The sequence below is a fragment of the Penicillium digitatum genome, chromosome 3 (genome assembly GCF_016767815.1).
Source record: "Penicillium digitatum chromosome 3, complete sequence".
Lineage (NCBI taxonomy): Eukaryota > Fungi > Ascomycota > Eurotiomycetes > Eurotiales > Aspergillaceae > Penicillium > Penicillium digitatum.
The window spans coordinates 1,773,372-1,790,396 of record NC_089386.1 but is presented as its reverse complement, the minus strand read 5'-3'; the positions used below and the strand labels follow the sequence as shown (position 1 = coordinate 1,790,396).

The 17,025-nt window shown below is 46.9% G+C and overlaps 7 protein-coding genes across 7 annotated transcripts; 2 read left to right on the top strand and 5 right to left on the bottom strand.

Annotated features, from left to right (window-relative positions):
- Positions 1-287: 287 nt before the first annotated feature.
- On the bottom strand, positions 288-680 carry Pdw03_8185 (histone chaperone domain-containing protein; the record flags this gene model as incomplete). The annotated part of the gene is made up of 2 exons (XM_014677839.1): positions 288-421; positions 479-680. The coding sequence occupies 2 exons, from the start codon at positions 678-680 to the stop codon at positions 288-290; spliced, it is 336 nt and encodes a 111-aa protein (XP_014533325.1).
- Positions 681-3,243: 2,563 nt separating this feature from the next.
- Positions 3,244-5,429, bottom strand: Pdw03_8184 (Fungal transcriptional regulatory protein, N-terminal; the record flags this gene model as incomplete). The annotated part of the gene is made up of 5 exons (XM_066101892.1): positions 3,244-3,640; positions 3,699-3,863; positions 3,916-4,619; positions 4,671-5,189; positions 5,271-5,429. The coding sequence occupies 5 exons, from the start codon at positions 5,427-5,429 to the stop codon at positions 3,244-3,246; spliced, it is 1,944 nt and encodes a 647-aa protein (XP_065956975.1).
- A 658-nt stretch (positions 5,430-6,087) lies between these two features.
- Pdw03_8183 (MFS multidrug transporter, putative) lies at positions 6,088-7,969 on the bottom strand (the record flags this gene model as incomplete). Its single annotated transcript, XM_014677836.2, has 2 exons — positions 6,088-6,203; positions 6,262-7,969. The coding sequence occupies 2 exons, from the start codon at positions 7,967-7,969 to the stop codon at positions 6,088-6,090; spliced, it is 1,824 nt and encodes a 607-aa protein (XP_014533322.2).
- Positions 7,970-8,413: 444 nt separating this feature from the next.
- Pdw03_8182 (Glutamine amidotransferase type 1) lies at positions 8,414-9,336 on the top strand (the record flags this gene model as incomplete). Its single annotated transcript, XM_014677835.1, has 3 exons — positions 8,414-8,654; positions 8,719-8,945; positions 9,046-9,336. The coding sequence occupies 3 exons, from the start codon at positions 8,414-8,416 to the stop codon at positions 9,334-9,336; spliced, it is 759 nt and encodes a 252-aa protein (XP_014533321.1).
- Positions 9,337-10,115: 779 nt separating this feature from the next.
- On the bottom strand, positions 10,116-11,720 carry Pdw03_8181 (Ovarian tumor, otubain; the record flags this gene model as incomplete). The annotated part of the gene is made up of 4 exons (XM_014677834.2): positions 10,116-10,247; positions 10,307-10,897; positions 10,948-11,360; positions 11,459-11,720. 4 exons carry the CDS (start codon positions 11,718-11,720, stop codon positions 10,116-10,118), a joined length of 1,398 nt encoding a protein of 465 aa, XP_014533320.2.
- Positions 11,721-12,748: 1,028 nt separating this feature from the next.
- Pdw03_8180 (D-amino acid oxidase) lies at positions 12,749-15,079 on the top strand (the record flags this gene model as incomplete). Its single annotated transcript, XM_014677833.2, has 8 exons — positions 12,749-12,774; positions 12,852-12,989; positions 13,050-13,153; positions 13,207-13,310; positions 13,371-13,746; positions 13,800-14,139; positions 14,284-14,684; positions 14,766-15,079. 8 exons carry the CDS (start codon positions 12,749-12,751, stop codon positions 15,077-15,079), a joined length of 1,803 nt encoding a protein of 600 aa, XP_014533319.2.
- Positions 15,080-15,349: 270 nt separating this feature from the next.
- On the bottom strand, positions 15,350-16,958 carry Pdw03_8179 (Sucrose/H+ symporter, plant; the record flags this gene model as incomplete). Its single annotated transcript, XM_014677832.1, has 3 exons — positions 15,350-15,690; positions 15,753-16,785; positions 16,845-16,958. 3 exons carry the CDS (start codon positions 16,956-16,958, stop codon positions 15,350-15,352), a joined length of 1,488 nt encoding a protein of 495 aa, XP_014533318.1.
- Positions 16,959-17,025: the final 67 nt, after the last annotated feature.

Sequence of the window (17,025 nt, the reverse complement as noted above, 5' to 3'; positions counted from 1 at the left end):
CAAGATGGTACTGACGCGATGTTGTTTTTCTGCTTACTGCTCCATCAAGGCAAAGACCATAATTCTCAACCGTCGTGATTTAGTATTATTTATACGATTAACTGTTATTAAAATCACTACCCAGAAGAGCACCTGAAGATGAGCTGTTGACCATTCATAGAAGGAACACTATGTCGTGATGTTTTCGGTTTAAATAGGAAGACATTCTGTGGTTTTGTACTATCGCAGAGCAAGGTAGTCCGGTTTTGGTGTCCTGTATAAATTGACAATTCAATATCAATGGCAAATCAGTCAACTCCGGAAGGCAAATCGTTTTCATCAGGCCCCTCATTGTACTTGTTCGCAGTTCTAGGCTTTGCATGTCGGAGACGATCTCCCCTCATGACATTTGACTTATCAATCGCTTCGCGTTCATCATCCTCTAGGACTATGTTAGTGGCTGCAGACTTACGCATTGGCCGAAACAACACGGACTCACCAAGTTGCTCATCAGAATTGGAATAAGGAGGTTGGATTGGATCTTCAAATGACTGTTCATCTGGTTGAACAGGGACTTGGTCTCTCAAGTAGGACTTGGGCTCTTTGGCATAGGAGTTTTCTGCGAAGTCTTCTGTCACGGGCGAAGGATCATTTTCTCTCTCATAATTATCTTCTGCAATTCTTTCGGCAGCGTTCGACATGTTGTAATCTGAGTGAAATGTGTGCACTTTTTTTCACCAAATCTTACCTGGAATAAAAGCAAGAGGTTCAATTAAAATATACAAATTATGAGTAGGATCCTAAATAGGTTGGTCAGACCAGTCATTACAGAATCAGAGCTTGGTCGTGCTACCCATTGCCCAATTGTTCTGACGTATGAAGTATGTAATTCACAGTCTATGTCAAACATACGTCGTCATGATAGTTCAAATTGTTACCTACCAGGTTCGATGACATATTAAGTCATACGCTACGAGGCATTAATGTGGCAAGCACCTCGAGGGATGAGGTCAGAAGCCGGAAGGAAGTCGTCGCTCAAGGAACCAAAGTCAGCGCCGTCTCATCTTTGACTTTATCAAAGACTGCTACTTTGCTTGAATGTACGAGCTATTAGAGTAAATCATGAAGGCACAATTTTGCACCGTATAGCATGAAGAACTACGTTATCTAAGAGTCTAATACTATGGGTATCGCCATGCGACGAACGGGAGACATCAACACCCCCACGATCATAAGCACATGGATTATCAGCCAGGGTCATCCCTCAGTACTTCTGAAATAGTGAAACTATTCACTTGTGCACGGTGAAAGTTGCAGTTGATCAGCCGATATTAGGACGCAGTCCCAATTGATCAACAGAATGGCAGAAAGTAGTTAATCCTAATGAGTTGGTGAGACTAGTTGTCTGCTTGATACTATGCTATTACAATGTTATAGAAGCCGAGAAAATCTTTTTATCATAAATAGTGGTAAGATACTATTATAAGCCGTTTTCTCGCATAGTATTTGGGATTCTCTACGAGAGCTATCAAATAGCACTAGTGTTGTCAGTTGAATGCTAGCTTATCGAGGAAATCACAGTTTATATCCTATATCCTTATCTCTATGAGCAGTAGAGTCAGGCAACGGGTATCTTGAACTGCTATTGCCTGCTAATTCTCCGTCATTGCTGGGTGCAACTAACTATAGCGATTGGTTTGCCTAACAACATCCTTTGTTAGGCTAGTGCCATTCTAAGAAACTAGCCCTAACCTCATAAATGGGCTGTCAACCTCTAGTTATGTTTTTCACTTTGCTAGTGATCCTAATTCCTGGGCTTCGAAGAACAAAGCCTGTGTTGCACTTCTTCAAAAGTTCATAGATGAAAGGCGGGGAAGTTCGACCAACCGTAGATATCTCCAGCATATACTCTAAACAATAACGTATCTAATTGCTTTAAAGATTCAAGGGCGCGAAACACGACGTATCATAATCATCCCTTTTCTCTCTGAATATCTTGCCGAAGCCAGATCTTTCGACAGAAGACCCTCGTCTCCATTTGCCATGAGAGCTTCAACAAGAGTTGCCTTCCCTGCGTGTGTAAACCCAAGACGCCGGTAAAATTTCCCGGAGACATGATTCCCTACCTTGACAACAAGCCGCACTTGGACTTAACGAGGAAATGACCGGTATGAAAGGAGATTATCGAGAGCCTCCTTGCATAATTTGCCCCCAAGTCCATGGCCACGATGTTCCGGAAGCGTAAACAAGCTTAACATCTGCCATCTCTCTTCCTCTTCGTCGGAATTCTGTGGTGGTTGGCCTGCTTCCAAGGGTAACTCGAAATCAGCCCTTGATGAAGGTCCTCGCAGAGTTACCTGGCCAATCCATTGGATGCTGTCGGGAGATGAAGCATCAAGGCTGAGAGGTGTCGCGGCACAAATAAAGAGTTCTCGATTGGGGAGTGTGAGACGATCTATCCAGTCGACATTGGCGAAGGCCGCTTCGACATCATATGTAGATAAAAACTAATCGGATGAAGTCTTCAGCGCCTTCAAGCGTAGGTCTCGATATTTCCGAGCGGGGATGGTGATGCCATCTATCTTAGAGACCCAAAAGAATGAGTAGGTATAGTTGGACGCCATGGATACGAATTAGAGGCAGGGAGGATATTCCATCAAAGTATAGAAATCATTGACCATTTATCTACTACCATTGAATGACTCAGATAGAGCGAGCCACAGCCAACTTGAAATTGGCCGAGATCCATCGCTTACCGGGGGCTTGACCCACTCCTCTAGGTTCCTAATCTCTGCTATTGGTGTGAAAGAGTACATACCTTCTGACATGTTCTAAGGATCATGATACGAAGGAGACCAATTGGAAAAAAGGGAATTCGATCCCGGGAGTAAAGAGGAGAAAGAGAGGGAGAGAGCGAACTCATAAACCCACTACACTTGGTAACTACCATTCAGTGCTGATACTAAGTATGGCAAGTAATTGGCGAATACACCCAAAAAAAGCCCTGGCCCAGTTTGAATTTTTTTAATACATCAGTAACTTAGAAATAGTAGTAGGAAAATTTAAGTATATGAGTTCTTGGCGCCGGCGATATGGGATGCGATATGTGAAGGTGAAGAAGTGATATGGTAGTCATTGTTAAAACCTCAATCTGCAAGGTTTTCTGCATTTTCCAGAGTTGGAAATAATCCAAGGATAGGGTATAAGCACCATAGACATGAAGCTTGGCAATAATAATTCATAATTCGTCAAAGTTTTCAAGCATCAAATCAACTCAAATGTACCTTGGTGATATTGATTGAGTGCATGTTGGTGATGCGGTGGCACATAGCATCCTTGATACGGGTGGTTCTCAAATGAAAAGTCACCCGCGGTCAACAGGGGATTGTGCTGACTTGGAGATGAGCCCTGGTTATTGGACATCGATAGAGATGGGTCTAATTCAAAGAAGTTGGTGTGCATCTGGGCTGGCGTAACCGTATGCGGGTGAGCATCGACCCAACTCCAAATTCGTTTGAGGTCGTTTTTGATTGTTTCAGCATTGGTGCCAGTCACTTTGGTGATGGTATCAAAGATGCCAAGTACCTCCCCCTGAGCTTCACGGGTTTCTAAGCACTCTGCAGCGAGTGCAAGAAAGTAGAAGGATACATCAGCCACACCTCTGTTTAACTGGTCAGAGACGCAATTATCTGGAATTTTATTCAGGACTCTATGCTAACCGATCTGTAGTGTGGGCAATCAGGCCGCATATTTCGTGCGCGTGGTTGCGTTTCATCTTCCGCACATCCTCATTAAGCTCTGACTGGAAAGGGTGTGTTTTGGCCAGCAGAATACGAACGGCGTTGTAGAATAATCGAGAAATAATAGCAGATCGGTTGACGAGCCTGGAAATCTGAGTTGGGGAGCACGTTGAATGCGGAATAGTTGGGGACGTACCAAATTTCAGGAAAGGCCGAGTTGGAACTTGTTTGCCATGGCTGCAGATAACCAAGGGGCACAAGGGATCTAGGAATAAACTTCACCCATTGCTCACACCACCTGTAATGAGTAATCCATTCATGATCATTGAGCTGGATGGCGCATGCTGCATCGTCACCTAGGCCGTGAGATGGGCGCGAAGAAGGCTGGAAAGTTATGACTTTCGCGAAGATATAAAGAATTCGATGATGCCACAAAATCTGATTGCCCCCATCGGTGACCTGTGAATTTTCCATGTCCATGTCGATCCCCCAATCGTTTGGATCCCAAGACAATGTCCAATTATATCTCATACAGTTCAGGAGCTCTAAACTGATGCTGATCCTGAAACATGCTCCGCCAAGACCAGGTGTTTTGGCAGTCCAGCCACACTCTCGGATCAAAGCTCGGGAGCCTGCGCTATGATCTCCACTGTGTCTTGATTGGTTTAGCGTAGTTTCGGAGAAGCCGAGGGCAAGGGCTGCTGTTGCGCAGAGTACAGAGTCACGGTCAGGATCTTGCATTTCATTCAAAAGATCCCGAGTAGCCGCGTCATAATAATGTGCCGCTTTTTCATCCCCATATGATTTGTTTGTTAAAGAAAGATGTCTAGCACCACATGCGAGAAACGCATTGAGCAATGTAGGCTCGCCAATGGCGAACGCCGGAAGAATTTGGGAAAACTGCGCTTTGTGAGCATACCGGAAGAATAAAGTGCGGGGATGGTTACCCACATAGTTCATTTCATCCATTATGTCCATCCGGGTACCGACTTCTTCCGTGAAAGTACGGAGAAGATACACTTGCTCTGGGTCAGTGAGAAAAGAGTGATAGTCATGTTTTCCAGCCAGTTTCCGGGCGAAATGAGATGTTCCGTGCGGAAGAAGTTCATCTCCTGGTACCAAGTGAGACTGGTGCCAAGCATCAGTTTCAACGAAATCCGCTGCATTTGGAGGTTGGACATCAAAGCTAAGAGGGCCAAACGAATGTGCCACCGACTGAAAGAGAGTTGTCAAGTCACTATCCCTCATAAAGTCAAGATTGTGGTGTGATTGTCGGTTTTGTTGTACCGGAGTCTCCAGCTGGACGGGGGGGTATGTCTCGAATCCTCCCACATACAGCGAGGCGATCAAACGCGAGTCATCTCGGAATGTCACCTGCGATCCAAGGGGCCGAGCGATGATATGTGGAGGCGCCACAGTTTGAGTATCTATAAAGTTGAGACGAACACCGCGCCGACATACGCGATCTGACTTTCGACAATTGAGACATCGTCCAACAGCTTCGTCGCATTTCAAATGTCTTTGCCTACAAGTGAGACAGCCAGTGCGTACTCTCCTAGCTTTTGTTTCTGGTGCATCCGAGGATTTCTTGCGACTGGAGCGGGGGCGGGGTGTGCTTTGTGAGTCGCTAGCCTGGCTTTTGGGAGTGGATGTCCTCGTGCTGATGTCGGGCGACTGCGGCTGCGCTTTCGCCACTTTTCGAAGGTTCATATTGCCCGTTAATTACGAACTGTAATGGCTCTTGTCTTTTTCACGCAACTATATTCCTAGTCCCCGGCGCCAACTGGAGTTCCAATTGATAGAGATTTCCCGAATACACAATATGCCGTTGTAGGTTCTACCCAGATGGCCATGTTCGTTGCTGACACTTGTGATAAGAGTCGTCTCAAGATTTATTTGTTGCGACCGTCTTTGGGATTGGTATTGAAGGTATGGAAGTGTAGCTTTGAATACAACGCAGCGGCACAGGAGGGGCAGGAAAGAAGGATCGGTGAATAATTCTGGTGTGGAAAAAGGGATCAGCTGAGGAATATCATCTGAAAGTGAAAGGACTGTGTGAATAGACTCACTGCCCCCTTGCTTGGCCGTACAGACGTCTTGAAGTTGCAGAGAAGTGGATAGATGTCAAGTTAAAGATTTAGTCAAGAAAAAAAATGTGGGTCGCTTTGCCAAGATCGCCGGTTTAAGGGTACATTTTATGTACGGAGTACTTCTCTAATGCATTCATGTTTATTTACCTCAATCTGAGTAGATAGAGCGAATGTGAAATACAAAAGTGCATATCACATAGGTTATCTGAAACAGGTTGAAACGTGTAGCCAACAAAGATTTTCGGTGTAAAAAGACTGAACCGTCACGGTGACACTGTCTAGGCCTTTCTCAATCGCGGTAGTCGGACTCGGCCCATAAACATTAATACGATGACTCCCCATAAGGCAGCAGATATGAAGGTCAGTTGAAGAGCCGCGGAATATGAAGTAGTGACTGATTTGTTATTAGCAAGGTCAATTTGAGTCGGCACTGCAAAAGAAATAAAACACACCTTCACGCCGATGAATTGGATCCAAGTGAGCAATGGTACCAACGGATTTGCGGACAAGTGAAATGATGTAGTTTTTCTCAACACCAGTCACATTGTTGTTAAGGTGGTATATGAGACTATTCTGGAAGATCCAGCTGCTGACAGCCACACCCATCACGGCGCCCAAGCTTCTCCACAGCCCCAGTGTGGTTGTTGCGACGGCCTGATCTTGTTTCTCACTGGTTGCGAGAATGCCTACCATCAGGCTGGGAAATGCGAAGCCCTGACCTAGACTGGACAATGAGGTGCAGACCATAGAGAGTGGTTGAGAGGTGTCAACGCCCATGGATGCCGCTGCAAATCCGCCAATCACCATGAAAAAAACACCAATGATGACGAAAGGTTGGAGACGTCTAGTCCAATTAATCATGAACCCGGTGCTCACACTAGAGATAGTGACGGCTATGGAGGAGGCCATAAGGCGTAGACCAGAAGCAGTTGGGCTGGTCAGCTTCACTGCCTGAAAGTACAGCGGAGCGTTGAATAACACAGTATGTATAGACATGGATGCAAAGAAATTACCAAAAATGATACTGGCTCGGGGATTCTTTGACATGAGCTCAATTGGTAGCACAGGTCGCGGGACGTGTTGCTCGTAGCGCACTAAGATAACTGCGAGGACAAACGATGAAGATAGGGAGATGACAATAAGCGGATGGCCCCAAGGATAGACATTTCCCCCAAAGTTCAGTCCCACGATCAACAGAGTCACACATACAATCAAGATGAATGATCCCAATATATCGATGCTCCGGACCAACTGCCAGATTTTCATGCGCTCCATCTCAGTTTGTTTAATGCCGAGGTCGGCCGGGACTGTCCAAGCGGCTGCGATAAAGTAAACGAAGATGAAAGGCAGTTGGATGAGAAATGCACCCCGCCAGCCGATATGATCACACAGGTAACCCCCAAAGGCAAGGCCGAGGCTACCACCGATGCCGAGACACAGGTTGATGTATGATTGGTAGACCCCGCGATACTCGAGATGTACCAAGTCACTTGATATGATTTGACCGATGGAGAAGACACCACCCGCACCAAGCCCACAAAGCGCGCGGGCAGCAATAAAACTGCCGATACTTTGCGCCAAGCCACAGCCAGCCGTCGTGAAGAAGAACATGGCGATAGAGAATAGATAGACAGGTTTCCGGCCAAAAGCGTCAGAAATACGTCCAAATAGGGGCATAAATGCAGTCGAAGTCAACAAGAAGGCCGTCGATAGCCAGGAGGCTGAGTTGGCTGCATTGAAGTAGGAGGTGATGACTGGATGGCTGGAGGCCATGAGGGTCGAGTCGAAGAAGCCGATCATATAGCCCATCATTATGCCACTAAAGATGACCCAGAATCTTGTCGGCGAGATATCAATGAACCTCGCGGCGTAATTCTTCTCATCTTGAGTGAGGATTCTGAGCTCTTGATTGGGGGAGTCAGCCATAGATGCCGCCCCAACATCAAGACCTTCAGATGCAGAGCTTATACTGGATAAGCAGCGAGTGCGAGCATATTCTTCCGTATCATTGGATGAGCATCCTGACTCAATATCCGTCGCCGAATACGAGACATCGTGGTAATTCGTCTTCTGGTGGACAGAATCATTGCGCAGAAGTGGGGTGGCCTCGGAGGGGCAAGAATTAACTGATTGCCCCCCGTTATTGTCAACAATGGGCATACTTTTTTTTTTAAAAAAAAGTAAAAAAAAATCCAAGAAGATAAAGTGAAATTATTTCATGGGGACGAAGATTCTGCAAGCACGCAATGTAAGTTCGGCAAACTCCATCAACGACGACTCATGGACTTTGAAAGCAGTGGTGATGCCGGAAAAAAAAGGAATCCGAGACTATGGAGATAGAATCTTTATACCAACGATAGGGTTGCAAGATTCTTATTTGATGGAGCACAGCATCAATTGCCGAGGGATGAAAAAAAAACTGCAGTCCACCAAAAGTCCATAGGTGTTTCACGCATCGGGAATAGCGTGGGTTGTCAGCGGGGTCCGATTTCGGGGTCTGATAACAAAGGAGAAAACTGTATGACTCTGAGCAACTCTTTTCAACTGTTATAGATCTTTGTCTTACAACGGTCTTACGTTGCCTGCAACTTCACATCCTGCAGAATGCATTCCCCGCTCCGCATAGCTGTGTTGGAATGCGACACCCCGCTTGACAACATCAACCGCCGCTATAATGGATATGGCGGGGTGTTCCGCGTGCTCCTCAAAGCTAGCGCCAATGCCTTGAACCAGCCCGACAAACTTGACCCAGAAACAGGTCTGGAAATCACGGCTTGGGACATAGTCAATGATGACAAATACCCGAAGTTAGAAGACGTGGATGCCGTGCTTCTATCAGGATCAAGTGCGTGTTGACTTGGTGGGCTCAAAATATTGAATGCACACTAATCACAGTGACCGTGAATCAGAGCACAACTCCTTTGAAGACATTCCTTGGATCAACCGCCTCGTCGAATTTACTCAACAGGTGCTCGCACAGAATCGGGTTCGCCTACTCGGAATCTGTTTCGGACACCAAATCGTTGGCCGCGCATTAAACACAAAGGTCGGACGAAGCGACCAAGGTTGGGAGATTGCCGTGTGTGATGTTGATTTGACTGATGAGGGAAAAGAGTTGTTTGGGCGGAATAAGATCGTGAGTTCCCTGCGCCTGCGCTCTGTGTGGCATAAGGCTACACAACCCGTGCACCCGAGTACGCCGAGACAGCTGACCTATTTTCTCTCACCATAAATAGCGCATCCAGCAAATGCACCAGGATATTGTTTTTAATTATCCCCCGAACGTGATTTCTCTGGGCTCATCCCCGCGCTGTGCGGTGCAGGGTATGTATGCGCCGCGCCACTTTATCACCCTCCAGGGCCATCCTGAATTCACCGGAGATATTGTCACGGAGATTATCCAGAGTCGGGCCGACGTTGGTACTTTCAAGGGGGACCAAGCTCAAGATGCTTTGAGCAGAGCTTATAATGAACATGATGGTGTTGTTATTGGGGTGGCGTTCCTGAAGTTCCTACTGGAGGATTGAAAGTAAGAAACAATCTGGCATGCGACACAAGCGAAACTGCATTAGATTTTGTTGGGATTCTGTCTGGCCCTCTTCAGGCTGATGCGAGCATTGGTTGGTGCTATTTTAAACTTGTGTCAAATAGATCTATCTTCATGTACATGAGACGCACTGCAAAATCTGAAATGTCAATGGACAACGAAGGCCACTGGCTGCTGCCAAGGCTATATAGCTATAATCAATAAAGTGCTTCTAGAAAATGCTAAGCAAGTTGTTGCTGTAGCGTGGAGCACAACCCACTGAAAGTATCTGCTTTACGTCACTTTACTGTGTGTGAAGAGACTGCGGAATGAGCACAACTGACAGATTCCAGCCAGAAGGGGTGACATTGGATGGCTATATCGGAATCCCTATATTGGAATCCAAGCGACCAAAAAGAGCAGTGGCTCCAGCTCGCCACCAATTTCGGATCATGGGTCAAGGCCCGGATTTGAAAAGAAGAGTCAGAGAAGAGCTTTAGCTAAGGACTCGATAAAACAGTAAGATGAAAGAAACCCCTGGTATCGTTGTGAATATAGTCATCGAGGACTGCCTCAGGCAAAGCCCTCAAGCAAGTTCATTATCAGTCAAAACGCCTCCTTCCACAAGCCCGTAGGCTGCAAGCCCCGCAGGGCGATGCAATAAGCAAACCCAAGTAAGAAACCAATCACTTCATCACTAACGCCTTTTTTTTCAATGCAAGACAAAGCGCTACAGATGCTCAAAGGTCTAACTGGAGACGGCAGCAAGACAAAAAAAAATCAGATTGGGCGCGGGCGGGAAAGTCGTCTGCTGCGACGACATTTTTGACCGTCCAGGTCCGATTGTTCCGGGGTAGTGTTACCCGGGAGAGGGAGGTCTGGGGCCTGACCATCTTTTGTGTCAGAGTTCATCTATTAGAAGATTTTAGCAAACTTTCCATCTAGAGAAATAAAGTTGTTGGAGAACTCACTCGAAGATTCAAGGAGACAACTTCGTCGTGCTCATCCCTGAATGAGATACCAACGCCCAAGGTGAGGTTGGAGACGAGGCGTTTTTTAGGTCGGGTGCGTCTTGCGGGACGAGGATCTTCCGAATCGTCGCTATCCTCCGCGGATCGCTTGCTACCCGTGCTGAATGGAGAAGAAGACCGCGAGGCCTGCAAGCTTGATTTGATTGAAATTCCAGGAGCAGCTTTCTTATCAAATGGGACGTCGGTATTCTCATCTAAAAGCGCGGCAAAGGCGCGGTCAATGTCGCCACGACATCTCTGGAGCATGTCCACAATAGTCTCCCGGTCATATCGGCCACCTAATCCCTCTTGGATGGATTTAATATCCCAAGGGGGGTAAAGGTCAACGGCAAGGCCAGCATTGGTAGTTGCATAACCACTATCAGCTTTTTTTTCCGGTGAAGTGAATTGCTCAAGATTGATGGCGGACTTGGAATCTGAAGTGCCATCGGTCTTCATCTTCTCCTCGATAGGTTGGAAAGGCTTCAATTTGGTAAGAAGCCCTTCATGCTGTCCCTCCATCCTCCGCACCGAAGAGTAGTGTTTGAAGTCCTATGATTGTTAGCGGGGCTGTATGATATGCATGACACCAAGAGACTTACATGGAAGGCTACATGCAAAATATCCCGAGGTTGGTTTAGGTAGGCGTTGACATCCTGGAACACTGAAACACCATCCATAGTATAAACATTCAAGTCGACCTTGAAGGCCTGACAGAATGCCTGGAGGTGCTCGGAGCTTCCCCATTCTCCATTCTTGCGAGTGGTATCAATCATTTCCTGGAACCGCCGTTCCATTTCATCCTGGGAGGGAGCAGAGACATCGGCAGAGCGAGTGGCATACGCAGATGCAGCTGCTCGTTTAGGCCGGCGGCGCTCCCCACCTGCAGCAACAACAAATTGCATGAAGTAGTCTTTATTGGAAGCCATGTGATTGGCTAGAAGTTGGCGGATTTCGTCTGCATGGTGGGTGTTGCCATACAGTTGGTCGGAGAGGGAGTAGTAGAGACAATTGCCTGGCATTGGACGCGTCAAAACAGGTATAAAAACGCGATGCAGCTTCAGAAGAACGCTATAGATCTCCAGAATCATGTAGCAGGTGGAATTGGCTTACCGTCTCCCTCGGTGGGGAGTGCATAAAGGCCTCTCTCTAAGAGAGAGGCCATCTCCAAGCTCGCGTGGTGGACAGGCTTGGCTTGTTTGCAAGCCTGCTGGTCCTGCAATATGCGGGCTACAATTGGCGAGGAGGAGTTTGAAGAAATTGGGATTGGAGGAGGATATGCGTCTAACAACGCAGGCACCTCGGGGGTGGGATTGTGAGAATCAGGGCCCGCAAGTATGGGCACGATTCTGCCACCATTGGTGAGGAGAGACATATTTTCGGCATTTATGGAAGTGTAGACCAACGAACTAACAGATGGATAGAGAAGAGAGGCAAAATTGAGAAAACAAAGAAATTGAGGTTATTGATCTAAGAATGGCAAACAAAAGGAGCCCGCTGAGTGAATTCGGGCCCTGCGGGTAGTTTGAAAAAGGAAATTGTTCGGCCCTCCGATGTCCATTTGACTGCCGGAACGAGGCGGTGAGCTCTGGCAGGAGATGATTGGCCACAGTGTGGTCGTTTGCCCACCATGACATCGCACCGATTTTCTTGGTATAGAAAGATTTTCAAGGCTTTCAACTCTATAGTTAGTAGAAAAAAGCCCTTGCCTGGTTTACTGACATTGAAATTTGTCATCAAAGAGTATTTTTTGAGAAAAGTGAGTGTGAATTGAGGTAATGCAAGCGCCCCAGAGAGATCAAATGTGATCTAACGTTCAATTCAGAGTGGAGTCCGGAGAGATAGAGCGGGACTTTACGGAGCTCCTTGCTGGGTGTCTGGATGGAATCAATGAATATTCGAAGACTGAGTCAAGTGTTCAAGGCATTTTAGGAACAAAAACCTTGGTGATTATCTCGAAAGTTTTAATTTATTTAGATTATTTAGAACTACAGTGCTTCCAATTCTTTGACCAGAAGTACGCACCACCTCCGCACTTATGCGGAGGTGTAATTTAAATCTTCGACCGCGTACGGAATATCCACCTATGTCTCCACTGAAAATCTCTAGTGCATTTATCCTTTTTTTGGCAGCATGTGGTTGGATCAGATTGTACACCGCCGTGGTAGGCTTCCCGTAATAGGGCAAGGCCAAAGTAAGCCAATGAGACCCTTACCACATCTTACCACGCCTTACCACGCCTTACCACACGCCCTTATCGGCTAAATAAGAGATAGCTTATTATCGTCCCCTCATCCCATCCTAGCTCTGAAAGCCGACACTTTAAAGGACAACCGACCCCTTTTATGTCAAAAGTGCCTCATCAATTTTGCTTGTGACTTCCAGGAAGTCAAACTGTTCATTATGACAAATAACATTGTAGTACTAGGGTGAGATCCCCTGAGCTCCAAGCTTCTACTCACCCCTGCAGGAACTCGGGTTGAACCTCTACTGACGTATGTTACAGTGCTGGCGTGTCTGGTTTGACCACCGCATATCTACTCTCACAAAACCCCACTAACAAGATTACTGTGCTGGCAAAACATATGCCTGGGGATTATGATATTGAATATGCGTCCCCTTGGGCCGGTGCTAACTATATGCCGTATGAGACTGTCTGAAACCAGTTCCTTGATAAAGCTCTGATAAAGTGGATCTTTTATAGGGTGGGAAAGGAGGGAAGTGCTCATCAGAAATGGGAGCGCGATACCTGGCCAGCATTGAAAGAAATCACAGAGAAGCACCCGGAGGCCGGTATCCACTTCCGAGGTATGATCTCTCTCCAGAAACTGGTCAACATCCGGCCCTCTAACCAAATGAAGGCACTTTGATTTACAACCGAAAGAATGATCAAGAAACAGACACCGGAAAGTTGTTCTCAGAATTGACCCAGCCAAACCCTTGGTATAAAGATATCGTGCTTAATGTAGGCTTTCACCGTGAGATGGTGCCACAGACCATCCGCAAATTAACGAGATGGCTCTAGTTCAAAAGCATCCCCTCTGATCAATTACCTCCTGGAGTGGACAATGGCCAGGAGTTCACATCTGTTTGCATCAACACTGCGGTCTACCTGCCGTGGTTGGTCGGTCAGTGCATCAAGAACGGCGCCGTCTTCGAGAGAGCCGTTTTCAAGCATATCGCCGATGCGGCCAACGCCCATCACACTGGACAGAAAGCCGACGTAGTGGTCAACTGCACCGGCCTATCATCCAAGACCCTTGGCGGTGTTCTCGATGACAAGATGTATCCCGCCCGCGGCCAGATCGTCGTGGTCCGCAACGACCCCGGCCCCATGCTATCGACATCTGGGACTAACGATGGAGAAGATGAGGCGTTGTACATTATGACTCGTGCTGCAGGTAAGATTTTGTATGCTAGTTCTACCTTCAAATTGTTGACTTATTGCATTTAGGTGGTGGCACGATTCTCGGTGGCTCTTACCAAAAGGACAACTGGAATGGAGTCCCGGACATGAACCTTGCCAATCGCATCATGAAGCGTTGCATCGATATCTGCCCCGGCCTTGTTAAGAAGGGGCAGGGAATCGAGGGATTGGATATTGTTCGCCATGGCGTTGGCCTCCGACCATTGAGAGAGGGTGGCACTCGCATTGAAAAAGACAAGGTTGACGGCGTGGCAATTGTTCACAACTACGGCCATGGAGGATTTGGCTATCAGGCCTCCTTCGGCTGTGCGTATTCCGCTGTCTCTTTGGTGAATGAGATCATGCAAAATATATCCCACGCTAAGCTGTGAGGAACCACATTGCACAGATCATTTGTTGTAAATATTATATTTTCAATGGTTCGGCCTTGGCATTTACATAGTTTAAAGTTTGGTCGACCTAAATGTGCTGTTGTGACGTCAATTGATGATTGACTTAACTTGAGGCTCAGCAGAAGATTCTCCATCTACAAGCATTTGATCAAGCATTGCACGATGTCAGCACATACGCCTCACGAAGTAGCCTGGAAAATCAACAAGGTCTTGAACGAGTTCGGTAGATCTCCTCTACATAGCACCGCGCTTGCCGACCCAAAGTCGCTAAATTCCAGCCCTGAGATAGTTTTGGCAATGGTTCTTGATGCCGTAATCAAAGCACGGCCAATCTCTCACGAGTTGACGCAGAAAACGCTCAGGAAGCTGATCGAGGCCGAGTACCATGACATCAACGTACTTTTCAAGAGCACGTGGCAAGATCGCACAGTGGTTCTACAAGAAGGGGGTTACAACCGGTTTCGAGAACAATGTGCTACCAATCTCGGTGAACTTGCGAAGCTGATTGTTGAGAGATACGGTACGCCCGCGACTCTATCGGTGGACTTGGATCTGCGATGTAATGCTGCTCATGGAAGTGGACTCTGATATTTGAAAACAGATGGAGATTTGAACAATCTCTTGAAGGTTGCAGATGGCAAAATTCACAAAGCTAGAATATTGATGAAGGAGGTCCGGGGGATGGGCGACGTGGCAGTGGAGGTATTTTTCAACAATGTTCAAAGCATATGGCCAAGCACTGCTCCTTGTCTCGATTCACGGAGCTTGAAAACCGCAAATGAGATTGGGATTGGAACTGATTTGGATGAAATATACAATGCGCTAGATCAGGACCCCACGCGCATGGCTTGGTTTGCCAACGGTGTCTCCGAGATCCGACTGGAGAAAAGGCAGGAAGCATTTGAGGAAATTTGAACATGCATGCTAGCTCCATATATGTATCGTGATGAACGAAATTTTGTGAGTGCATCTTTACAAAAATGAGAACTTCATCAGTTTTTGTCCTCACGTTCGAGGATTCCTGCGCATGGCCCTGCATGATGGTCTCTACTTGCTCAATCTATTTCACAGGATCTCGGTATCAAGTGAGGCAATCCCAATTTGATATTCCTGCACTAAAAGCGTGCAAAAATGCCTTAAACATGTAGATTCAACCAAAAAAAACATAAATCGACGAGAAAAACTCTACCGGCCTTTGTGGTTTGGGTCCAAATGAACCATCTTTCCGAGATCAGCGGCATTTCTAAACATGTCTTGAACAACATACTTCCACACTGGAACGATGGCTGACAAACTCAAAAAACCCAGCATGGTGGTGCATCCAGTCCATCCCAATTTCTCGAGCGCAATATCTGAAAGCAATGGGCCGAGCACAGTGCCAGCGCCAAATACCGCATCAAGGAGCATATAAGCCTCAGTGACTGCACTTTTATCGCTATATATATCAGGCTGTTCCTCTTGAGCGATGTTCACAATGCGAGGGATTTCCGCAACCAATGGGGTCAGTGATGTATTGAGCCCTATCCCTGTTAATTATAAGCAACTTTGTGGCTAACGTTAGCAAACTGGAGATCAGATTGGAGCTTACCAACAAAATATAATAGTGCGCAGGTCATTACCTTGCTTTTAGTGTCGTCATGTAGCGTCAGAGTGAGGAGAGCGACTGCTACAGCTGCCAACGTAAACCCGATGCTGGAGATCATTCGAACGCCATATTTGTCTGAGGTCATTCCAACGAATGGACCTATCAATGATGGAATGGTCAAGTTTAAAGAGATGGCACCCGTTGCACCAGAAAGCCAGTGAAAAGTCTGCCTGATAAAGATCGGAAGGACCGTATCCATGGCGCTTACCAAGATCGTGTTAATTAGACATCCATACAAAGCAGCACGTATGCGAGGATTTAGAATAAAGCCTCCGACAACAGTCCACCAAGAAGGGAATTTTACAACTGGAGAAGTCTCGTGGCAGCGTGAGAGGAGCGGTGTTGAGGTAGTTGGATCGGCGTCTTCAACAGTTGACAATCGACGTTTTCCATTTGTAATGGCAATTTTTGTCGGGTTCCCATTCGGAAGACAAGAACACTTGGTTGGATCTTTTTGCCCTCTATGCTTTGCAGCGGTCTTTCTGTCTATCATGAGCAAAATGAGAAATAAGTTAACTAGAACCACGCCAAGACTCATGATAAAGACAGGATAGAACCCTGCTTTCTCATATGTAAATCCTCCGAGAGTGGGTGATACGGGCACCCCAAAATTCATACCCGAGAGTCCGAAGCCAATCCAGGGCCCCAGCTCGTGCGACTCGATCGTGTCTACCAACAGCGTTAAGCCGGCAGTGTAGACAATTCCCGCCGATAGACCCTGTAAAATCCTTGCCACAATGATCACCCATGGCTTGAATCCAAGCATGAACGAGAGAGTGGCACCAAATGCACAAGAGAGGCCTCCCAAGAATGGTATCTGGCGTCTTTCGTATTTCCCAACAACCCAGCCTGCTATTGGGGCACCAAGTACCATTGCGAGACCGAAGACGGCCAAAGCGGTGGATGTCCAGAATGGGACATCAGCCTCTGGCACTCCGGATCGGACTGTCAGTGAGAAAGGAAGCACGGATACGATCTGGAAGATAGCCGGTGGGTCAGTGCTGCCATTCGACGGCGGAGAGTAGAAGTACCTACAATTCCGTAAAGAAATTCATCTGTAAACGTGGTCGAAAAGACAGCAATGCCGATCAGTTGCTTGGATGCGCGCAGATCGAAAAGGTATGGTTTTCTTGACATGATATCCGCCATGGTCAATCGGATATGACAAACTAATAATCACACTGAAGGTCAATTTAGTTTTCACCGCAAGGGCCTC